At 41.4% G+C, this 18,855-nt stretch overlaps 1 protein-coding gene across 1 annotated transcript; it reads left to right on the top strand.

Annotated features, from left to right (window-relative positions):
* The first annotated feature begins 3,425 nt into the window (after positions 1-3,425).
* On the top strand, positions 3,426-18,289 carry LOC139159118 (vomeronasal type-2 receptor 26-like). The gene is made up of 4 exons (XM_070736478.1): positions 3,426-4,208; positions 9,632-9,844; positions 12,501-12,627; positions 17,385-18,289. Exons 1-4 carry the CDS (start codon positions 3,426-3,428, stop codon positions 18,287-18,289), a joined length of 2,028 nt encoding a protein of 675 aa, XP_070592579.1.
* The last annotated feature ends 566 nt before the right edge of the window (positions 18,290-18,855 follow it).

Below are 18,855 nucleotides of genomic sequence, written 5' to 3'. Positions count from 1 at the left end.
GATATTTGAAGTTGCCATGTGCTAGACCAATGTGAGACAATGTGAGACAACATGCGCAGAGATGGGGACAGGGACGGGGAGGATTGTGCACATGTGGGGGGGAGCATTCTTGTGGGGGAATGAATGGACGTGGGTATGTGCGCATATGCTAGCATGCACGTGCGCCACACACACACACTCGTTTGGTACACAAACCAAAAAAGGTTCTCCAGATTACTTACTGGACCGTCTTCTGCCGCACAAATCCCAGCGGCCGATAAGGTCCCACAGAGTTGGCCTTCTCCAGGCCCCGTCGACCAGACAATGTCATCTGGTGGGACCTAGGGGAAAAGTCTTCTCTGTGGCGGTCCCAGCCCTCTGAAATCAGCTCCCCCTGGAGATTTGCACTGCCCCCACCTGCCTCGCCTTTCGTAAGACCCTAAGGCCCATCTATGTTGCCAGGCATGGGGCAACTAGATCATGCCTCCCTTTTTCTCTGACCATTAAATGTTATGTATGGATGTGATTGAGTAGACTGACTTTTTTTAACGTAGAGCCGGGGTGGCGCAGCAGGTAGAGTGCTGTACTGCAGGCCACTGAAGCTGACTGTAGATCTGAAGGTCAGTGGTTCAAATCTCATCACCAGCTCAAGGTTGACTCAGCCATCCATCCTTCCGAGGTGGGTAAAATGAGGACCTTGATTGTGGGGGCAATATGCTGGCTCTGTTTAAAAGTGCTATTGCTAAAATGTTGTAAGCTGTCCTGAGTCTAAGGAGAAGGGCGGCATAAAAATGGAATAAATAAATAAATAAATAAATAAATAAATAAATAAATAAATAAATAAATAAATAAATAAATAAATAAATAAATAAATAAATAAATAAATAAATAAATAAATAAATAAATAAATAAATAAATAAATAAATAAATAAATAAATACATAAATAAATAAATAATGGGATTTTAGTTCACTGTTTTAACTATTAGATTTGTATTCATATTGTTTTGTATTTATTTATTTATTCATTTGTCCAATACACAAATATATAGGAAGAAAAATAGACATGTAGTAATATATATAAGGGTAAAGCGAACTTAGAGGAGAGGATATATGAAAGAAAGAAAGAAAATATATATGATAAGTGAGAGAAAGGAAGGACAATTGGACAGGGGACAAAAGGCACACCAGTGCACTTATGTACGCCCCTTACTGGCCTCTTAGGAACCTGGAGAGGTCAATCATGGAGAGTCTAAGGGAGAAATGTTGGGGGTTAGGGGTTGACACAATTGAGTCCGGTAATGAGTTCCACGCTTCGATAACTCGATTGTTGAAATCATATTGTTTACAGTCAAGTTTGGAGCGGTTCGTATTGAGTTTGAATCTGTTGCGTGCTGTTGTGTTGTTGTGGTTGAAGCTGAAGTAGTCATTGACCTGTAGGATGTTGCAGCATATGATCTTGTATGTTGTGAGCCACCCCAGGTCCACGGAGAGGGGCAGCATACAAGTCTAATAAATAATAATAAAAATAATCACTGCCCTATACCATTTTAGAAATGTAGCTGTCCAGTCTTTTCTTAAAAATCTCCAGTGATGAAGAACCCAAAGTTCTGAAGAAAAGCTGTTCCATTGGTTAATTGTTCTCACACTTAGGAAGTTTCCCCTTAATTCCAAGTTGCTACTCTCAACTCATTGATTAGTTTCTTCTATGGAAACAATGAAGGTGAAGATAGACTCTGTCTTCAATTTTAAAAGCTGTTTTGTACAAAAGGCAGATGAAGCAGTTATGGAAGCTTATATTTTGTACATGATCTTGGCCAAAATAATAATATTTTCAAAAACTAATAAATCATGAATTTGGGGAAAGAATCCCAATGGATTAGCTTACCTATAACTGATAAAACATATAAATCCAGCAAAATCTCAGTATCTGGGCACAATAGTTTAAGTGCGGTCAGGCAGTAGGGAAAGCAAGTAGGATGCTTGGCTGCTTAGCTAGAGGTATAACAAGCAGGAAGAGGGAGATTGTGATCCCGTTGTATAGAGCACTGGGGAGACCATATTTGGAATACTGTGTTCAGTTCTGGAGACCTCGCCTACAAAAAGATAATGATAAAATTAAATGGGTCCAAAGACGGGCTAGAAAAATGGTGGAAGGTCTTAAGCATAAAACTTATCAGGAAAGACTTAATGAACTCAATCTGTATAGTCTGGAGGGAAAGGGGGGGAAATGATCAAAACAGTTAAATATGTTAAAGGGTTAAATAAAGTTCAGAAGGGAAGTGTTTTTAATAGGAATGTGAACAAAAGAACTGAAAGAGTAGTAGATGCTTGGAACAAACGTCCAGTGGACGTGGTTGGTAAACCCACAGTAATGGAATTTAAACATGCCTGGGATAAACATATATCCACCCTAAGATAAAATACAGGAAATAGTAAGGGCAGACAAGATGGACCATGAGGTCTTTTTCTGCCCTCAATTTTCTATGTTTCTAAGAATGAAATATTTAACTAAGTCTTTACAATTGCTTTTATTTGCAGAGCTTCATAGATAGAAGCCATAATACATTTATTAAATTTCAATTGTATAAGAGAGATCAGTATCTTGGATCACACATTAATGTGATAATGTATTGATGTTTTAAGATTAAAGCAACTTATTTCCTGTGTGATGAGAATTCAAAATGTGCATTTAGTATGGCTTATCATTTAAACAAACCACTTCAGTTCAAATCTCCATACAGTTGTACCTCTACTTAAGAACGCCTCTACTTAAGAACTTTTCTAGATAAGAACTGGGTGTTCAAGATTTTTTTGCCTCTTCTTAAGAACCATTATCTACTTAAGAACCCGAGCCCGGAAAAATTCCCCAGGAATTTTGAAAGCGGCACAAAGGCCCAGCCAGTTTCCTGCCATTCCCCTTTTAATCACAGCCATCTCGGCTTTCCTGGGTGCCAAAGGAACCTTTTGGTGGCGCTTAAGAAGGTTTTGGCAGTCCAGAGCAAACGAAGCATTTTCCTTTCTCTAGGCACTTGGAGAGGGAATAAACCTCTGCCGGCACCCAGAGAAAAGAAATGCTCCCTTTGCTCTGGGCAGCAATTCTACTCCTCCTCTTCTTATTCCTCCTCCCACCCAAATTCCAAGCTTTTATTTTTTTCCTAATGGGTTTGCACGCATTATTTGCTTTTACATTGATTCCTATGGGAAAAATTGCTTCTTCTTCTTAAGAACATTTCTACTTAAGAACCTGGTCACGGAATGAATTAAGTTCTTAAGTAGAGGTATCACTGTATCTGGGTACAGGTATGATTGCAATAAATTGTAGGGGTGATATAGAAATGATTTGTCTTCTTTGTTCTTATTCTTTGTTTATTTAATTTACTGGTCTATATTTTATATTACATAAGGTCTTATTAATGTCCGGCTGCTTTTTCAGATTAGTGATAAAATGACTTCAGAAACTCTGAGTGATAAAAGTCATTTCCCTTTTTTCCATCCAATGCTCCCCAAAGAAGGCTTCCATTACCCAAGAATTGTCCGAATGCTCCTCTATTTCAGATGGACATTGATTGGCCTCTTTGCTTCTGACACAGAGAACGGAGAACATTTCTTCAGGACTTTTACACCTATGCTTATCAGGAATGGAATCTGTGTTGTTATATCCCAACGATTCTCAACAACTGGGCATATAAGATTCCTCAGGGATGCTTTCACTAAGTGGAGACAAGTCAATGTCCTTGTTCACTTCATAGAACACGTTCCCCTTTTGGGGAGAATTTTCCCATTCCATATAGCATTCATACGCTTGTCAGAACCCATTGAAGGGAAAGTCTGGATCATCACAGTTTTGGGGGAATATTTCATGGGAAAGCACAGACTTTTCAAATATATCCATAGCGTTTGGACTCTTGCCTTTCAGGGAAAAAAACAACCAGAAGATGATGCCTTTGCAATCAAGATATTTGTAGACCCACGGTTTAAAAAGAAGTATTTTGACTGTTTTTCTTCAAAGCATGTTTTTTCTGTCAATGGCCAGAGAAGATGCTACCAGAAAACAGCAGTGGAGACCGAAGCAAAAAGACGCAGGACACAGATTTCAAATAAGTCCCTTGTTTATACTGTCATCAAGACACTTGCTAGAGTCTTGAAGTCTGCATATTCCTCCAGAACAAGAAGGAGAAGGAAGGTGGATGAAGAGAATTTGGAGACTCCAAAGCTTCAGCCATGGCAGGTATGGGGTCATTTTTCTTCTTCTTCCATATGGAAAACCTTATACAGTATTTGTCTCTCTCTTAAAATCCATTTCAGATTTTTTTTCAGCCCGCCTTGGTAAAACCTCAAGATATATTTTGAATTTTATATCTTGTTCTATCTATCTATCTATCTGTCAATCTGTCTGTCTATCTGTCTCTCTGTCCGTCCGTCCGTCCATCCATCCATCCATCCATCCATCCATCCATCCATCCATCCATCCATCTATCTATCTATCTATCTATCTATCTATCTATCTATCTATCTATCTATCTCATTTATTCATTAGATTTATTTGTCTAGCGGACCTCGACTCCAATTGTAAAACAGAGTCAACTGACAATGAGTCAGTCGAGGTGACTGGGGCTAAACGTCTTTGTCCATCTGTCTGGGAGAGGTTTGACTTGGTGACACCTAAGGAAGTGGACAAGGCCATTGGAGCTGTGTGTTCTGCCACCTGTCTACTGGATCCGTGTCCCTCTTGGTTGGTTTCGGCCAGTCGAGAGGTGACGTGGAGCTGGGTCCGGGAGATTGTCAATGCCTCCTTGGGGAGTGGGTCCTTTCCGGATCCTTATAAGGAGGCACTTGTGCGCCCCCTCATCAAGAAGCCTTCCCTGGACCCAGCCATACTCAATAACTACTGTCCAGTCTCCAACCTTCCCTTTATGGGGAAGGTTGTTGAGAAGGTGGTGGCACTTCAGCTCCAGCGTCCTTGGAAGAAGCCGATTATCTAGGTCCTCAGCAGTCTAGATTCAGGCCCAGCTACAGCACGGAAACTGCTTTGGTCGCATTGATGGATGAACTCTGGCGGGCCCAGGACAGGGGCTTGTCCTCTGTCCTGGTGCTTGTTGACCTCTCAGCGGCTTTCGATACCATCGACCATGGTATCCTTCTGCACCGACTAGAGGGGTTGGGAGTGGGAGGCACTGTTCTTCAGTGGCTCTCCTCATACCTCTCTGGTCGGTTGCAGTCGGTGTTAGTAGGGGATCAGAGGTCGACCTCTAGGTCTCTCCCTTGTGGGGTGCCTCAGGGGTCGGTCCTCTCCCCCCTGCTATTTAATATCTACATGAAACCGCCAGGTGAGATCATCCAAGGGCATGGGGTGAGGTATCATCAATATGCCGATGATACCTAGTTATACATCTCTACCCCATGTCCAGCCAACGAAGCAGTGGAAGTGATGGGCCGGTGCCTGGAGGATGTTAGGGCCTGGATGAGTGTCAACAAGCTCAAACTCAACCCAGACAAGACGGAGTGGCTGTGGATCTTACCTCCCAAGGACAACTCCATCTGTCCGTCCATTACCCTGGGGGGAGAATCACTGGCCCCCTCAGAGAAGGTTTGCAACATGGGCGTCGTCCTCGATCCACAGCTCACATTAGAGAAACATCTTTCAGCTGTGGCGAGGGGGACGTTTGCCCAGGTTCGCCTTGTGCACCAGTTGCGACCCTACTTGGACCGGGAGTCACTGCTCACGGTCTCTCATGCCCTCATCACCTCGAGGGTTGACTACTGTAACGCTCTCTACATGGAGCTACCTTTGAAAAATGTTCAGAAACTTCAGATCATGCAGAATGCAGCTGCGAGAGCAATCGTGGGCTTTCCCAAATATGCCCATGTTACACCAACACTCCGCAGTCTGCATTAGTTGCCTATCAGTTTCCGGTCACAATTCAAAGTGTTGGTTATGACCTATAAAGCCCTTGATGGCACCGGACCAGATTACCTCAGGGACCGCCTTCTGCTGCACGAATCCCAGCGACCAGTTAGGTCCCACAGAGTGGATCTTCTCTGGGTCCCGTCAACTAAGCAATGTCGCCTGGCGGGCCCCAGGGGAAGAGCCTTCTCTGTGGCGGCCCCGGCCCTCTGGAACCAACTCCCCCCAGAGATTAGAACTGCCCCCACCCTCCTTGCCTTTCGTAAACAACTTAAAACCCACCTCTGCCACCAAGCATGGGGGAATTGAGATCCTATTTCCCCCTAGGCCTTTACAATTCTATGCATGGTATGTATGTATGTACGTTTGGTTTTTATATTAATTGATTTTTAATCATCAATACCAAATTACTATTGTACACTGTTTTATTGTCGCTGTTAGCTGCCCCAAGTCTATTTATTTATTTATTTATTTATTTATTTATTTATTTATTTATTTATTTATTTATTTATTTATTTATTTATTTATTTATTTATTTATTTATTTATTTATTTATTTATTTATTTATTTATTTATTTATTTATTTATTTATTTATTTATTTATTTATTTATTTATTTATTTATTTATTTATTTATTTATTTATTTATTAGATTTGTATGCCGCCCCTCTCCATAGACTCGGGGCGGCTAACAACAGTAAAAAGACAATATGAACAAATCTAATATTAATATTAAATCATAACCAAGATGGAATTTCAGCAAACAGCCAGAACCTGCAAGCAAAACATAAGAACAGCACCTCACAACGAAAATTAACGACAACAAAAAAAGCTTCTTCCACCACATAAACAACAAGAAAAAAAATCAAGGAAACAGTCACCATACTAAAAAACAAAGATGGTAACGAAATCACCGACAACAGAGACAAAGCACAGCTGCTCAATACCTACTTTACAACAGTCTTCACACATAAAGGAACCACCAACCAACCAACCTACAACCTAACTGCAAATAACAGCCCCAGAACCGAACTCAACACAGACAAAACTACCATTAGGGACTACTTGAGGGAGCTTAATGAGTACAAATCACCGGGACCTGACGGACTCCACCCTAGAGTCCTAAAAGAACTGGCAGACACCATAGCGGAACCTCTTCTCCTCATCTACCAAAAATCTTGGGTCACTGGAGACCTACCAGATCACTGGAAACGAGCAGACGTAGTTCCCATCCACAAAAAAGGGAAAAAGATGGATCCAAGCAACTAAAGACCTATTAGCCTGACTTCAATACCTGGAAAAATACTGGAGAAAATAATAATAAAAAACACAGCTTTGCCACTACTTGGAAACAAACAAGATAATAGCCAACAGACAAAACGGGTTTGTCAGAAACAAATCATGTCAAACCAATCTCATATCCTTTTTCAACACCATAATCAAATCAGTAGACCAGCGCAACATGGTGGACCTCATATACTTAGACTTCAGCAAAGCTTTCAACAAAGTCAAACACTATCTCCTAATCAACAAATTAGAAAAAAGCAGAGTAGATTAAAAAACATGCAGATGGATCAATAGCTGGCTGACCAACCGCACCCAACGAGTTGTCCTCAGTGGTTCCAAATCCATATGGAAGAACGTAGGGAGTGGGGTACCACAGGGTTCAGTCCTGGGCCCTGTGCTCTTCAACATTTTCATCAACGACTTGGATGAGGGAATAGAAGGGCAACTGATCAAATTCGCAGATGACACCAAGCTGGCGGGGGTAGCCAATACCCTAGAAGACAGGCTCAAATTACAGAAAGACCTAGACAGACTAACACAGTGGGCCCACACCAACAAAATGATGTTTAACATCGACAAGAGCAAAGTCCTTCACCTAGGCAGAAAAAACCCTGGACACACATACAACCTGGGAGAAACCCCTCTTAGCAGTAGCGACTGTGAAAGATACCTTGGAGTCCTGGTGGACAATCAACTAAACATGAGCCAAAAATGTGCAGCAGTGGCCAAAAAAGCCAACACAGTCCTAAACTGCATCAACAGGGGAATACACTCCAAGACCAGGGAAGTCTTAATACCACTCTACTACACCCTGGTCAGACCACATCTGGAGTACTGTATTCAGTTCTGGTCACCACACTTCAAAAGAGAAATTGAAACTCTGGAGAAAGTGCAAAAAAGAGCAACCAAAATGATTAAGGGATTGGAAACCAAGACTTACGAAGAGAGACTGAGGGAACTGGGCATGGATAGCCTAGAGAAAAGGAGGGCCAGAGCGGACATGATAGCAGTCTACAAGTATATGAGGGGATGTCACAGAGAGGAGGGGATCACTTTATTCTCCAGGGCACGGGAAGGCCGGACGAGGAACAACGGCTGGAAGCTGACCAAGGAGAGATTCAACCTGGAAATAAGGAAGAACTTCCTGATGGTCAGAACGATCAATCAGTGGAACAACCTGTCAGCAGACATTGTGAACTCCAATACTATGGACATTTTTAAGAGGAAATTGATCTGCCATTTGGCTGGGATGCTATAGGGTTCCTGCTTAGGCAGGGGGTTGGACTTGATGACCCGCATGGTCCATTCCAACTCTAACAATAAATAAATAAATAAACAAACAAATAAACAAATAAACAAATAAATAAATCAATCAATCAATCAACCCATTAATCAATCAATTGTTATTCACAATTCCCCAGTTTTCTGACAAATACTGAAGGTTATTTGAGAACAATTTTTAAGGCAGCTTTTATCCACTTAATTTTCACACCACCTCATTTAACTAAGTCCTGCTCTAGAATGAGCCATTCTAAAATGTTCCCTTCTGTCCATTATATTTTACCAATTTATGATTGACACATTTTGCTGGCACTTTGTTTTTCATTTTCCAGATAGTGATGACACTTGTTTTCTCAAATAAGTTTATCTGCAAGTTAGATGGTGTTGTGGTTAGCTCTGGCCCAGCTCCTGTCCCAAGGACTGTGGATGTGGGGGAGACATCCACATGCCGCAGGTCTGTTTTGCTCCCAGTGGAATCTGCTGATGAAGGCTCCTCTGACCAAGAAGAAATGAGTTACAGGGAGGAGGAGAGTGTGGCAGACAGCTCAGAAGGAGATCAATTATCTAGCTCCTCCTTGGATTCAGAACAAGAGTTAATGATACAGCCACACATGTGGAGAGCGATGCATAGGCAGCAACAACTGAGAGATTATTATCAAAGAAAATGAGGCCACCTGTGGTTGGGTGGGGCTGTGGTGATTAGTGAGGCTGCTATAATTAGCAACCTGTGGGTTTTGCCATTGTGGAGGATTATCTGATCGTTGTGTTTCGTGCCTGCCTTGCTGACTTCGACCTTTGTGTACTGATTTTCCCCCGCTTTGAAATGAAACCAGAGCAAAGTGTGTATCACTTTTGAAAGAAGAAGGACTGTGAATTGCTTCACAGCTGCAAGCTAAGTATCTCAGAACTGATAAGGGACTTGTACAAATTACCAGTTTGTTTGGAGATGAGTGCTCTTTGCTATACAAAAAGAGTGTTTAGTTTATTTGGATTTTCGGTATAAAGAACATTGTTTTGAATTTTCAAATGTGTGTGTGTCTGAAATATGTATCTGTGAATTTTTGGGAGGATTCTACCAGAGACCTCGACAGAACAGATACGTATAGAAAAAAAAGATTAAAATGTGCAGAGACCATATAAGGTTTCTGCTTTTAAAATTCCTGAATGTTTCCATTCCAGTTTCATCCCTTTCTGGAGAAGAATGAGTTTTACAATCTTTCCCAGAAGAAACTCTACTTGGACCAAAATGGAGCTCTAACAGCAGATTTGAACATCACAAGCTGGGTGGTTCTCCCCATGAAGCATTCCGTCAAAGTACACCTGGGCATTTTTAGAAGACAAAATATTGTTATCAACCAAGATGCTCTTTCACAACTAAAGTTACTCAACAAGGTAGGAGAAATATTGCTGCCCCTTTCTCTATTTCCTAAGCCTTAAGAACCTTTTCAAGTAAGCCGGTCGTTTGGTGGGCCCCAGGGGAAGAGCCTTCTCTGTGGCGGCCCCGGCCCTCTGGAATCAACTCCCCCCCGGAGATTAGAACGGCCCCCACACTCCTTGTCTTTCGCAAGTTACTCAAGACCCACCTATATCGCCAGGCATGGGGGAATTAAGACATCTCCCCCAGGCTTTCTTATATTTTATGTTTGGTATGTATGTGTTGTATGGTTTTTAAATTGTTGGGGTTTTTTAATATAATTTTATTATTAGATTTGTTCCATTGTTATACTGTTTTTATTATTGTTGTGAGCCGCCCCGAGTCTTCGGAGAGTGGCGGCATACAAATCTAATAAATTGAATTGAATTGAATTGAAACAATTTAGCAACCAGTTCTCTGCCCTAATGACCAGCTGGGTAGTCATGTGACTGGGTGAGTGTGGCCAACTCGACATCACTCATGCCGCTTCTCACCTGGCCTCTTGTGACTGTGGAGATGCTGCAACAGTCGTAAATGTGAAAAACGGTCATGTCACTTTTTTCAGCACCATTGTAATTTTGAATGGTCTGTATGTGACAGTTTGTTTTTAAATGTTTAGTTTTTAAGATAATTTTTAAATTGACTATTCTATTAATTGGCTTAGAAATGTTTTATATATTGTATCTTTTTATCAAAATATTCTAAGTCCACAGAGAGGGGCGGCATATAAGTGCAATGAATGAATGAATGAATGAATGAATGAATGAATGAATGAATGAATGAATGAATGAATGAATGAATGAATGAATGAATGGAGTTAAGGATTACCTGTACAAAAATACAAAAAGCTTGTTTGCTTGCAAAAAGCTGCCCTAAATAACCAGTCATTACATTAGAAATGCCTTCAAGCTGAATTTACAAATCAGGCAGCGTGTCAGAATACCTTTGTTATGTTGTTCAGGAATGAGACGGCAGTCAGGATTGGAATAATTAACGGTTTATTGTATAACGGTAATATGCAACAGCTATTAGAGTAGGAATAATGACAACAACGATGGCCGTGCCTGGCAGCTATTTATAACCCTTGCTGCCAGGCTACGTCAACCAATCAGGACTCTATAATCCCAAAGAATAGGGGCGGTTAACACTAAACTGTCCTCTGGACACAACAACCTTGAAGAATTAAAGTAGTTAAAATGAAATGAAATGATAACTATCAGCAGCCAACTCTTGCTCAAAAGTAATCCAGAAAGCTAAAACATTTAAACATGACTTTGACCCAAAGAAAAGTCCTTCCGGAAACAATTTGCCCTTTAGCTGGTAAGAGGGTACTTCATCCGAAAAACTTCTCAATGAATTATTTTTATCTGAAGCTTAAGTTGAATACATTATTAGGTCAAGTGTGATTAGAGATACTAGGAATTTGTGTAGATCCTGGTATACATGCAAAGCATCATCATTATCATCAACAACATCATAATCAACAACAGCATCATCGTCTTCATCATACCAATAAGAGAGGGAGGGGCATAAAGAAGATAATAATAAGGATAGATAACACTACAGCCCTACTACATGGGTGAATATACATAGACATTAGACATCTTGATTATTAATTAGTTTAAACCTCTCTGGGCAAATAGGAGGCTCCAAATCTAACTAAATGTGATTCTATTTTTCCATGCTAGGTGGTGTCACCTAATTGCGGTTCTTTAACAGAAAGTCTTTTGGATCCATAGCTGTGCCTTATTCAGTAAATATCCCATTTTAACACAGGGCTCAAAACTTTACTCAGTTTAAATCCTTCCAGTCTTTATTAAGTAGAAAAGTTCTTTATTGCAATGTGATCTACCAGAAGCAAAAGTGAGTAATTAAACAAAGAACATGCAAGTAGTTTAGTTTAGTTTAGTTTAGTTTAGTTTAGTTTAGTTTAGTTTAGTTTAGTTTAGTTTAGTTTAGTTTAGTTTAGTTTAGTTTAGTTTAGTTTAGTTTAGTTTAGTTTAGTTTAGTTTAGTTTAATTGGATTTGTATGCTGCCCCTTTCCAAGGACTCGGGGCAGCTCACAGAATATATAAAAGACATAATAATACAATTGATCCAATTGATATAATTACAAATATTTTTAAAAATCTAACTTTAAAGCATTCATTAACATTCACTCAATAAATCACATTAAAAACACTCATTGGTCAGGGGAAAAGATCTAATGACCCCAGGCCTGGTGACAAAGATGAGTTTTTAAACTCTTTCTGAAGGCAAGGAGGGTGGGAGTAGTGCAAATCTCCAGGGAGAGCTGATTCCAGAAGGTCGGGGCCCCAACAGAGAAGGCTCTTCCCCTAGGTCCCATCAGCCGGCATTATTTGGTTGACGGGACCCCGAGGAGACCAACTCTGTGGGATCTCACCGAATGCTGGGATTCGTATGGCAGAAGGTGGTCTCAGAGATAATCTAGTCCTATGCTATGTAGGGCTTTATAGGTCATAGTTCCATCATTTGTAATGATTTGGAACGACTGAAATATTTCAAATTTAAATAAGTGAAACCGAGATTATTTGACTCAAGTTCCTGTCAACCTCCACTTTTCTTGGATCTTTGATCCTAACATATTTTCTTTGGCATTGTTTTTCTTTGTAGTCTCTGCCTCAATCCAAATGTGTGGCAAATTGTCATCCTGGGTTTGTCAAACGGGCTCGAGAAGGAGAGTCAGTCTGTTGCTACGACTGTGTTCCTTGTCCAGAGGGGACCATCTCTGCTCAGGAAGGTAGGTGATTCTGGAGGGCAGAGATCTTGATCAAGGTGCATGTTAAAGATACATCAATCACATTGATTATCTTATTGTTCTTTATTTTCATCAATTTCTTTTACAGTGGGAATATAACATTTCAGCCTCAAATTTTTACTTTTGCATACTTAGAATTCTAGCTACTTCTATAACAAATTTGTGTAATCAGAACATCCCAAAATTAATCAAGGAGAATATTTGTAATTCAGGGTTGAATTAGGGGTACTTAGTGCGCCCTGAGTTGTATTATTATTATTATTATTATTATTATTATTATTATTATTATTATTATTATGTCAGTACAACATAGCAAACGAGTTCACTATGCTGGATTTCGTATTTCATCACCAGTCGGGTGCTTTCCAAGCACCTAGGACTGCGTGATGTAGCGGCGAATTATGTTTGCCGATCCCAGTAAAGCAGCCTTTTGCAATTGACAGATGGAGATTTTGTCAATTCCGATGGTTTTCAAATGTCTGCTGAGATCCTTTGGTACTGTGCCCAGCGTGCCAAGTACCACTGGGACCACTTTCACTGGCTTATGCTAGAGTCGATGCAGCTTGATTTTTAGATCTTCGTATTTCACTAATTTCTCTAGCTGCTTCTCCTCAATTCTGCTGTCCCCTGACATTGCGATGTCGATGATCCATACTTTCTTTTTCTCCATGATCACAATGTCTGCTGTGTTATGCTTCAGAATTCAGAATTATTATTATTATTATTATTATTATTATTATTATTATTATTATTATTAATTAGATTTGTATGCCGCCCCTCTCCGCAGACTCGGGGCGGCTCACAGCAATCATAAGAACAATATATAGTAACAAATCTAATATTAAAATCTAAAATAACAATTTTACATTAAAAAGCCTAAAACCCCCAGTATATAAAAAACATACACACAAACATATCATACATAAAACTACATAGGCAAGGGGTACATGTCTCAGTTCCCCCATGCCTGATGGCAGAGGTGGGATTTAAGAAGTTTACGAAAGGCAAGGTGGGGGCAGTCCTAATCTCTGGGGGGAGCTGGTTCCAGAGGGTCGGGGCCACCACAGAGAAGGCTCTTCCCCTGGGTCTCGCCAGCCGACACTGTTTAGTCAATGGGACCCAGAGAAGGCCAACCTCTGAGTACGGCAGAAGGCGGTCTCGCAGATATCCTGGTCCGGTGCCATGAAGGGATTATTTCTTGCAGATGTTTCATTACCCTGACTACCCTAACCCTAACAAAATAATCTATAAGACTGCCCTCCACCCACACAGACAGATAAGTCACCACAATATAAACTGGCACCACTCCTTACTTGCATTGATGATGTTACCTAGTTAAAATTATACATCTCCATCCCATGTCCAGTCAACGAAGCAGTGGAAGTGATGTGCCGGTGCCTGGAGGCTGTTGGGGTCTGGATGGGTGTCAACAGACTCAAGCTCAACCTGGATAAGACTGAGTGGCTGTTGGTTCTGCCTCCCAAGGACAATGCCATCTGTCTGTCCATAACCCTGGGGGGGGGGAGGAATTACTGTCCCCCTCAGAGAGGGTCCGCAACTTGGGCATCCTCCTCGACCCACAGTTCACATTAGAGAAACATCTTTCAGCTGTGGTGAGGGGGGCGTTTGCCCAGGTTCGCCTGGTGCACCAGTTGCAGCCCTATCTGGACCGGGACATACTGCTCACAGTCACTCATGCCCTCATCACCTCAAGGTTCAACTACTGTAATGCTCTCTACATGGGGCTACCTTTGAAAAGTGTTCGGAAACTTCAGATCGTGCAGAATGCAGCTGCAAGAGCAATCATGGGCTTCCCAAGGCATGCCCATGTTACACCAACACTCCGCAGTCTGCATTAGTTGCAGTCTTTGGAGAGGGGCGGCATACAAATCTAATAAATGAATGAATGAATGAATGAATGAATGAATGAATGAATGAATGAATGAATGAATAAATAAATAAATAAAGTAATGAAACATCTGTAAGAAAACAAGCAAGCTCAGAGAGCAACAAGGACCCCTCAAAATCAGTTTCCAATTTTTTTCCTATCTGGAGCACAAAATCTAGAAGCAGTTCCCAGGTACAAATAAAGGGGATAGATTCTTTTCTTTGATTAATACAGTTAATTTGGTCATCTCCAAGGAAACTATTGACTGAACAAATAGATGCTATGTGAATTGAGTCAGGAGGAACCAACTTTGAGTCAGGTCTCACAAGATGTTTTTCTGTTTTTGGTCCCCAAAGTGTAGAGTGATAAGCCTTACTTTGGATGGGGAGACACTCCCTTGGATGGAGATGCTACACATTTTACGGGGATCCTCCTAGAAGTATGGCTACAATTTGATGTGCAAAAGAAAGCCCTGGCTAAGAGAATGTTCATAGAGATTCTTCTTGTGCACCAACTGTGCTCTTTCTTGGACTGGAGGACTTGGTCATGTCTTGGCTCCTTCCTGTTTCATTACTGCAATGTGGTTACATGGGGTTGCTCTTGAAGTCCATTTACAATATAGAAATAGTCCAAAATTGAATGGTGTTTCTGTTGAGTCAACTGGTATACTCAAATATGGGAGTGAGCATACTGGCAAAAGGAAGCAGTATGCTCCCTTCCATATTTGGGTATATCAGGTGACTCGACAGAAAAACATTTAATCTTTCCCTAACTCAGCTGATAAATTAGGAGAACTTGTGGCTTAGAGTATAAAAGCACTGCCTGGAAAGGCAAAAAGTCCAGGTTTGAATCCCAGAAAGGTATGGCTAGCTGATGAGAGCTAAATAGCTCAAAATAGATCTATACTAATTTCTCTTCATTTCTTTATCAGTTCTTAGTAAGTTTGAATGTGTGTGTGTGTTTGTGTGTACACACAAACACACAGACACACACATACACACAGTAAAACTTACAAAGAACTGATAAAGAATAGGTACAGTCACAAGAATCAAAGTCTTGGCATATTCGGGTTTCTTCCCATGTACGTTTCAATGATTCCTGGAGATGTTTCGATGAGATCCCACTCGTCATCTTCAGGCTGGTGCCTCCGGCTTTGTACTAGGGTAAACAAAGCATGATCTGAGCTGCCTTCCCTCTATAAATACTGGTGGGTGGGTGTGGAGTGCTGGCTTAGTTGCTGCAAGCTGTGTTGAAACTTCCTGGTTAGTTGGTGGGGTAAAATCTTGAGTAATTGATGCAATTGATGTATGCAGATTAGTTGATGTTTGTGGATTAGGGGTGATATCCTGAGTACGAATCCCAGCGACCAGTTAGGTTCCACAGAGTTGGCCTTCTCCGGGTCGTTTGGTGGGACCCAGGAGAAGAGTCTTCTCTATGGAGGCCCCGACCCTCTGGAACCAGCTCCCCCCAGATATCAGAGTTGCTCCCACCCTCCTTGCCTTTCGCAAGCTCCTTAAAACCCACCTCTGTCATCAGGCATGGGGGAATTGAAATTTCCCTTCCCCCTAGGCTTTTAGAATTTATACATGGTATGCTTGTATGTATGAGTGGTTCTTTAAATTGGGGTTTTTAAGATTATTTTTAATATTAGATTTGTTTACATTGTTTTTTTATATTGTTGTTAGCCGCCCCAAGTCTTCAGAGAGGGGCGGCATACAAATCTAATAAATAAATAAATAAATAAATAAATAAATAAATAAATAAATAAATAAAATAAAATAAAGTTGTAGCAGTTGGAGCCTGCAGACTAGTCCGCTGTTTTGTAATGTATATCTGTGGTGTAACATCCTGGGTTTTGGTTTGGCTGTGAGTTTGTGGTCTGGTCATGTGTTTATGGCATGTGTCCATTTCCTTTGTGTGTGTGTCAGAGGGGGGGGGGTTCAATATAGCCAATCAACCCACTTGCAGAAGCTGAGCCAGCATTCCACACCCACCCAACAGTATTTGTAGAGGGAGAGCAACTCAGTCCAAGCTGAAGACAATAGCTTGAAGATGACAAGTGGGACCTCATCAAAACGTCACCAGGAGTCTATCACCCTCATGCGGGGAAACATCCAAATATGTAAGATTCAGTGAACCCTGGCAACACTTATACGAGGTCCCACTTGTCATCTTCAGGTTGGTGCTTCCAGATTTGTGTTTGGGTGAACACAAATGCTTTGTTTGCCCAAACACAAAGCCGAAAGCACCAGCCTGAAGATGACGAGTGGGACTTGTCAAAACATCATGACATATACACAATTTAAAGCGTTGGTTATGACCCATAAAGCCCTTCATGGCATCAGACCAGAATATCTCCGGGACCCCCTTCTGCCGCACGAATCCCAGCGACCAGTTAGGTCTCACAGAGTTGGCCTTCTCCGGGTCCCGTCAACTAAACAATGTCGTTTGGCGGGACCCAGGGGAAGAGCCTTCTCTGTGGCGGCCCCGACCCTTTGGAACCAACTCCCCCCAGATATCAGAGTTGCCCCCACCCTCCTTGCCTTTCGTAAGCTTCTTAAAACCCACCTCTGTCGTCAAGCATGGGGGAATTGAGACTTTTCCTTCCCCCTAGGCTTATAAAATTTTTGTATGGTATGTCTGTATATATGATTGGTTTCTTAAATTGGGGTTTTTAAATTAACTTAAATATTAGATTTGTTTACATTGTATTATTATTGTTGATAGCCACCCCGAGTCTATGGAGAGGGGCGGCATACAAATCTGATAAATAAATAAATACAAAAGATTTCAAGAAAATCTTTCTTGAAATGTGAACAGAGGTATAAAATATTGTTTTCTGTTTTCTCAGATAGTGAAAAATGTACCAAGTGCCCAGATGATCAATATCCAATGGAGAACCGAGTCCAATGTATCCCTAAAAGAATAACTTTCATGTCCTATGAAGAAAATCTGGGCATCTTTATGGTCTCCTTTGCCTTACTTTTGTTCCTAACTACGGGCTTCATTTTGATCACATTCATTAAATACTTAGAAACTCCTATTGTCAAAGCCAACAACAGGGACCTCTCCTACATCCTGCTAGTTTCCCTCCTGCTTTGCTTTTTATCCTCCTTTTTCTTTATTGGACAACCAAACAAAGCCACCTGTCTTCTCCGACAAACAGTTTTCAGTATTGTCTTTTCAGTAGCTGTGTCTTCTGTTTTGGCCAAAACAGTTATGGTGGTGCTGGCCTTCATAGCTTCAAAACCAGGGAGCAGGATGAGAAGATGGTTGAGGAAGAGTTTGGCCAACTCCATCATCCTTTCCGGTTCTGGTGTCCAAATTTTCCTCTGTGCTACCTGGCTAGGAGTATCTCCCCCATTCCCTGAATCTGACCTGCACTCTCAGCCTGGGGAGATCATCCTTCAATGTAATGAAGGCTCTGTTACCATGTTCTACATCACCCTCAGCTACATGGGTTTCTTGGCTGCCATCTGCTTCACAGTGGCTTTCCTGGCCAGGAATCTGCCTGGGGCCTTCAACGAAGCTAAGCTGATCACCTTTAGCATGCTGGTCTTCTGCAGTGTCTGGGTCTCCTTTCTGCCCAGCTACTTGAGCACCAAAGGAAAGTCCATGGTGGCTGTGCAGGTTTTTTCCATCTTGGCCTCTGGTGCTGGGCTTCTGGGCTGCATCTTTTTCCCCAAGTGCTACATTATCCTCCTCAGACCAGATCTAAACACTAAGGAACATCTAATGATAAAAGTAGAGAAGTGATAATGAAATTTTTGCAGCCTTGTAACACACTCACTCTCCAAAAAGATCTGGACTTTGTCTCAGACTGGTCTAACACCTGGCAACTTCAAATAACCGTACATACGAACTGAATAAACAATCTCTCACTGCTAACCCACATTCTGTAAAAGACCTTGGAATACTAATATTGAATGACCTAAGTGCTAAAGCCAACTGCAACAATATCGCCAAAAAAGCTTCTAGAGTTGTTAACCTGATCCTACGCAGCTTCTGCTCAGGCAATCTCACTCTACTCACAAGAGCCTACAAAACTTTTGCCAGACCCATCCTAGACTACTGCTCATCTGTCTGGAACCCATACCACATCTCAGACATCAACACCCTTGAAAATGTCCAAAGATATTTCCCCAGAAGAGCCCTTCACTCCTCCACTCGAAACAGAATATCCTACGAAAATAGACTAACAATCCTGGGCCTAGAAAGTCTAGAACTATGGCACCTAAAACACGATTTGAGTATTGCCCACAAGATCGTATGTGCAATGTTCTACCAGTCAATGACTACTTCAGCTTCAACCGCAATAACAC

The sequence above is a fragment of the Erythrolamprus reginae genome, chromosome 2 (assembly GCF_031021105.1).
Source record: "Erythrolamprus reginae isolate rEryReg1 chromosome 2, rEryReg1.hap1, whole genome shotgun sequence".
Lineage (NCBI taxonomy): Eukaryota > Metazoa > Chordata > Lepidosauria > Squamata > Dipsadidae > Erythrolamprus > Erythrolamprus reginae.
This window is presented reverse-complemented; position numbering and strand designations above follow the sequence as displayed.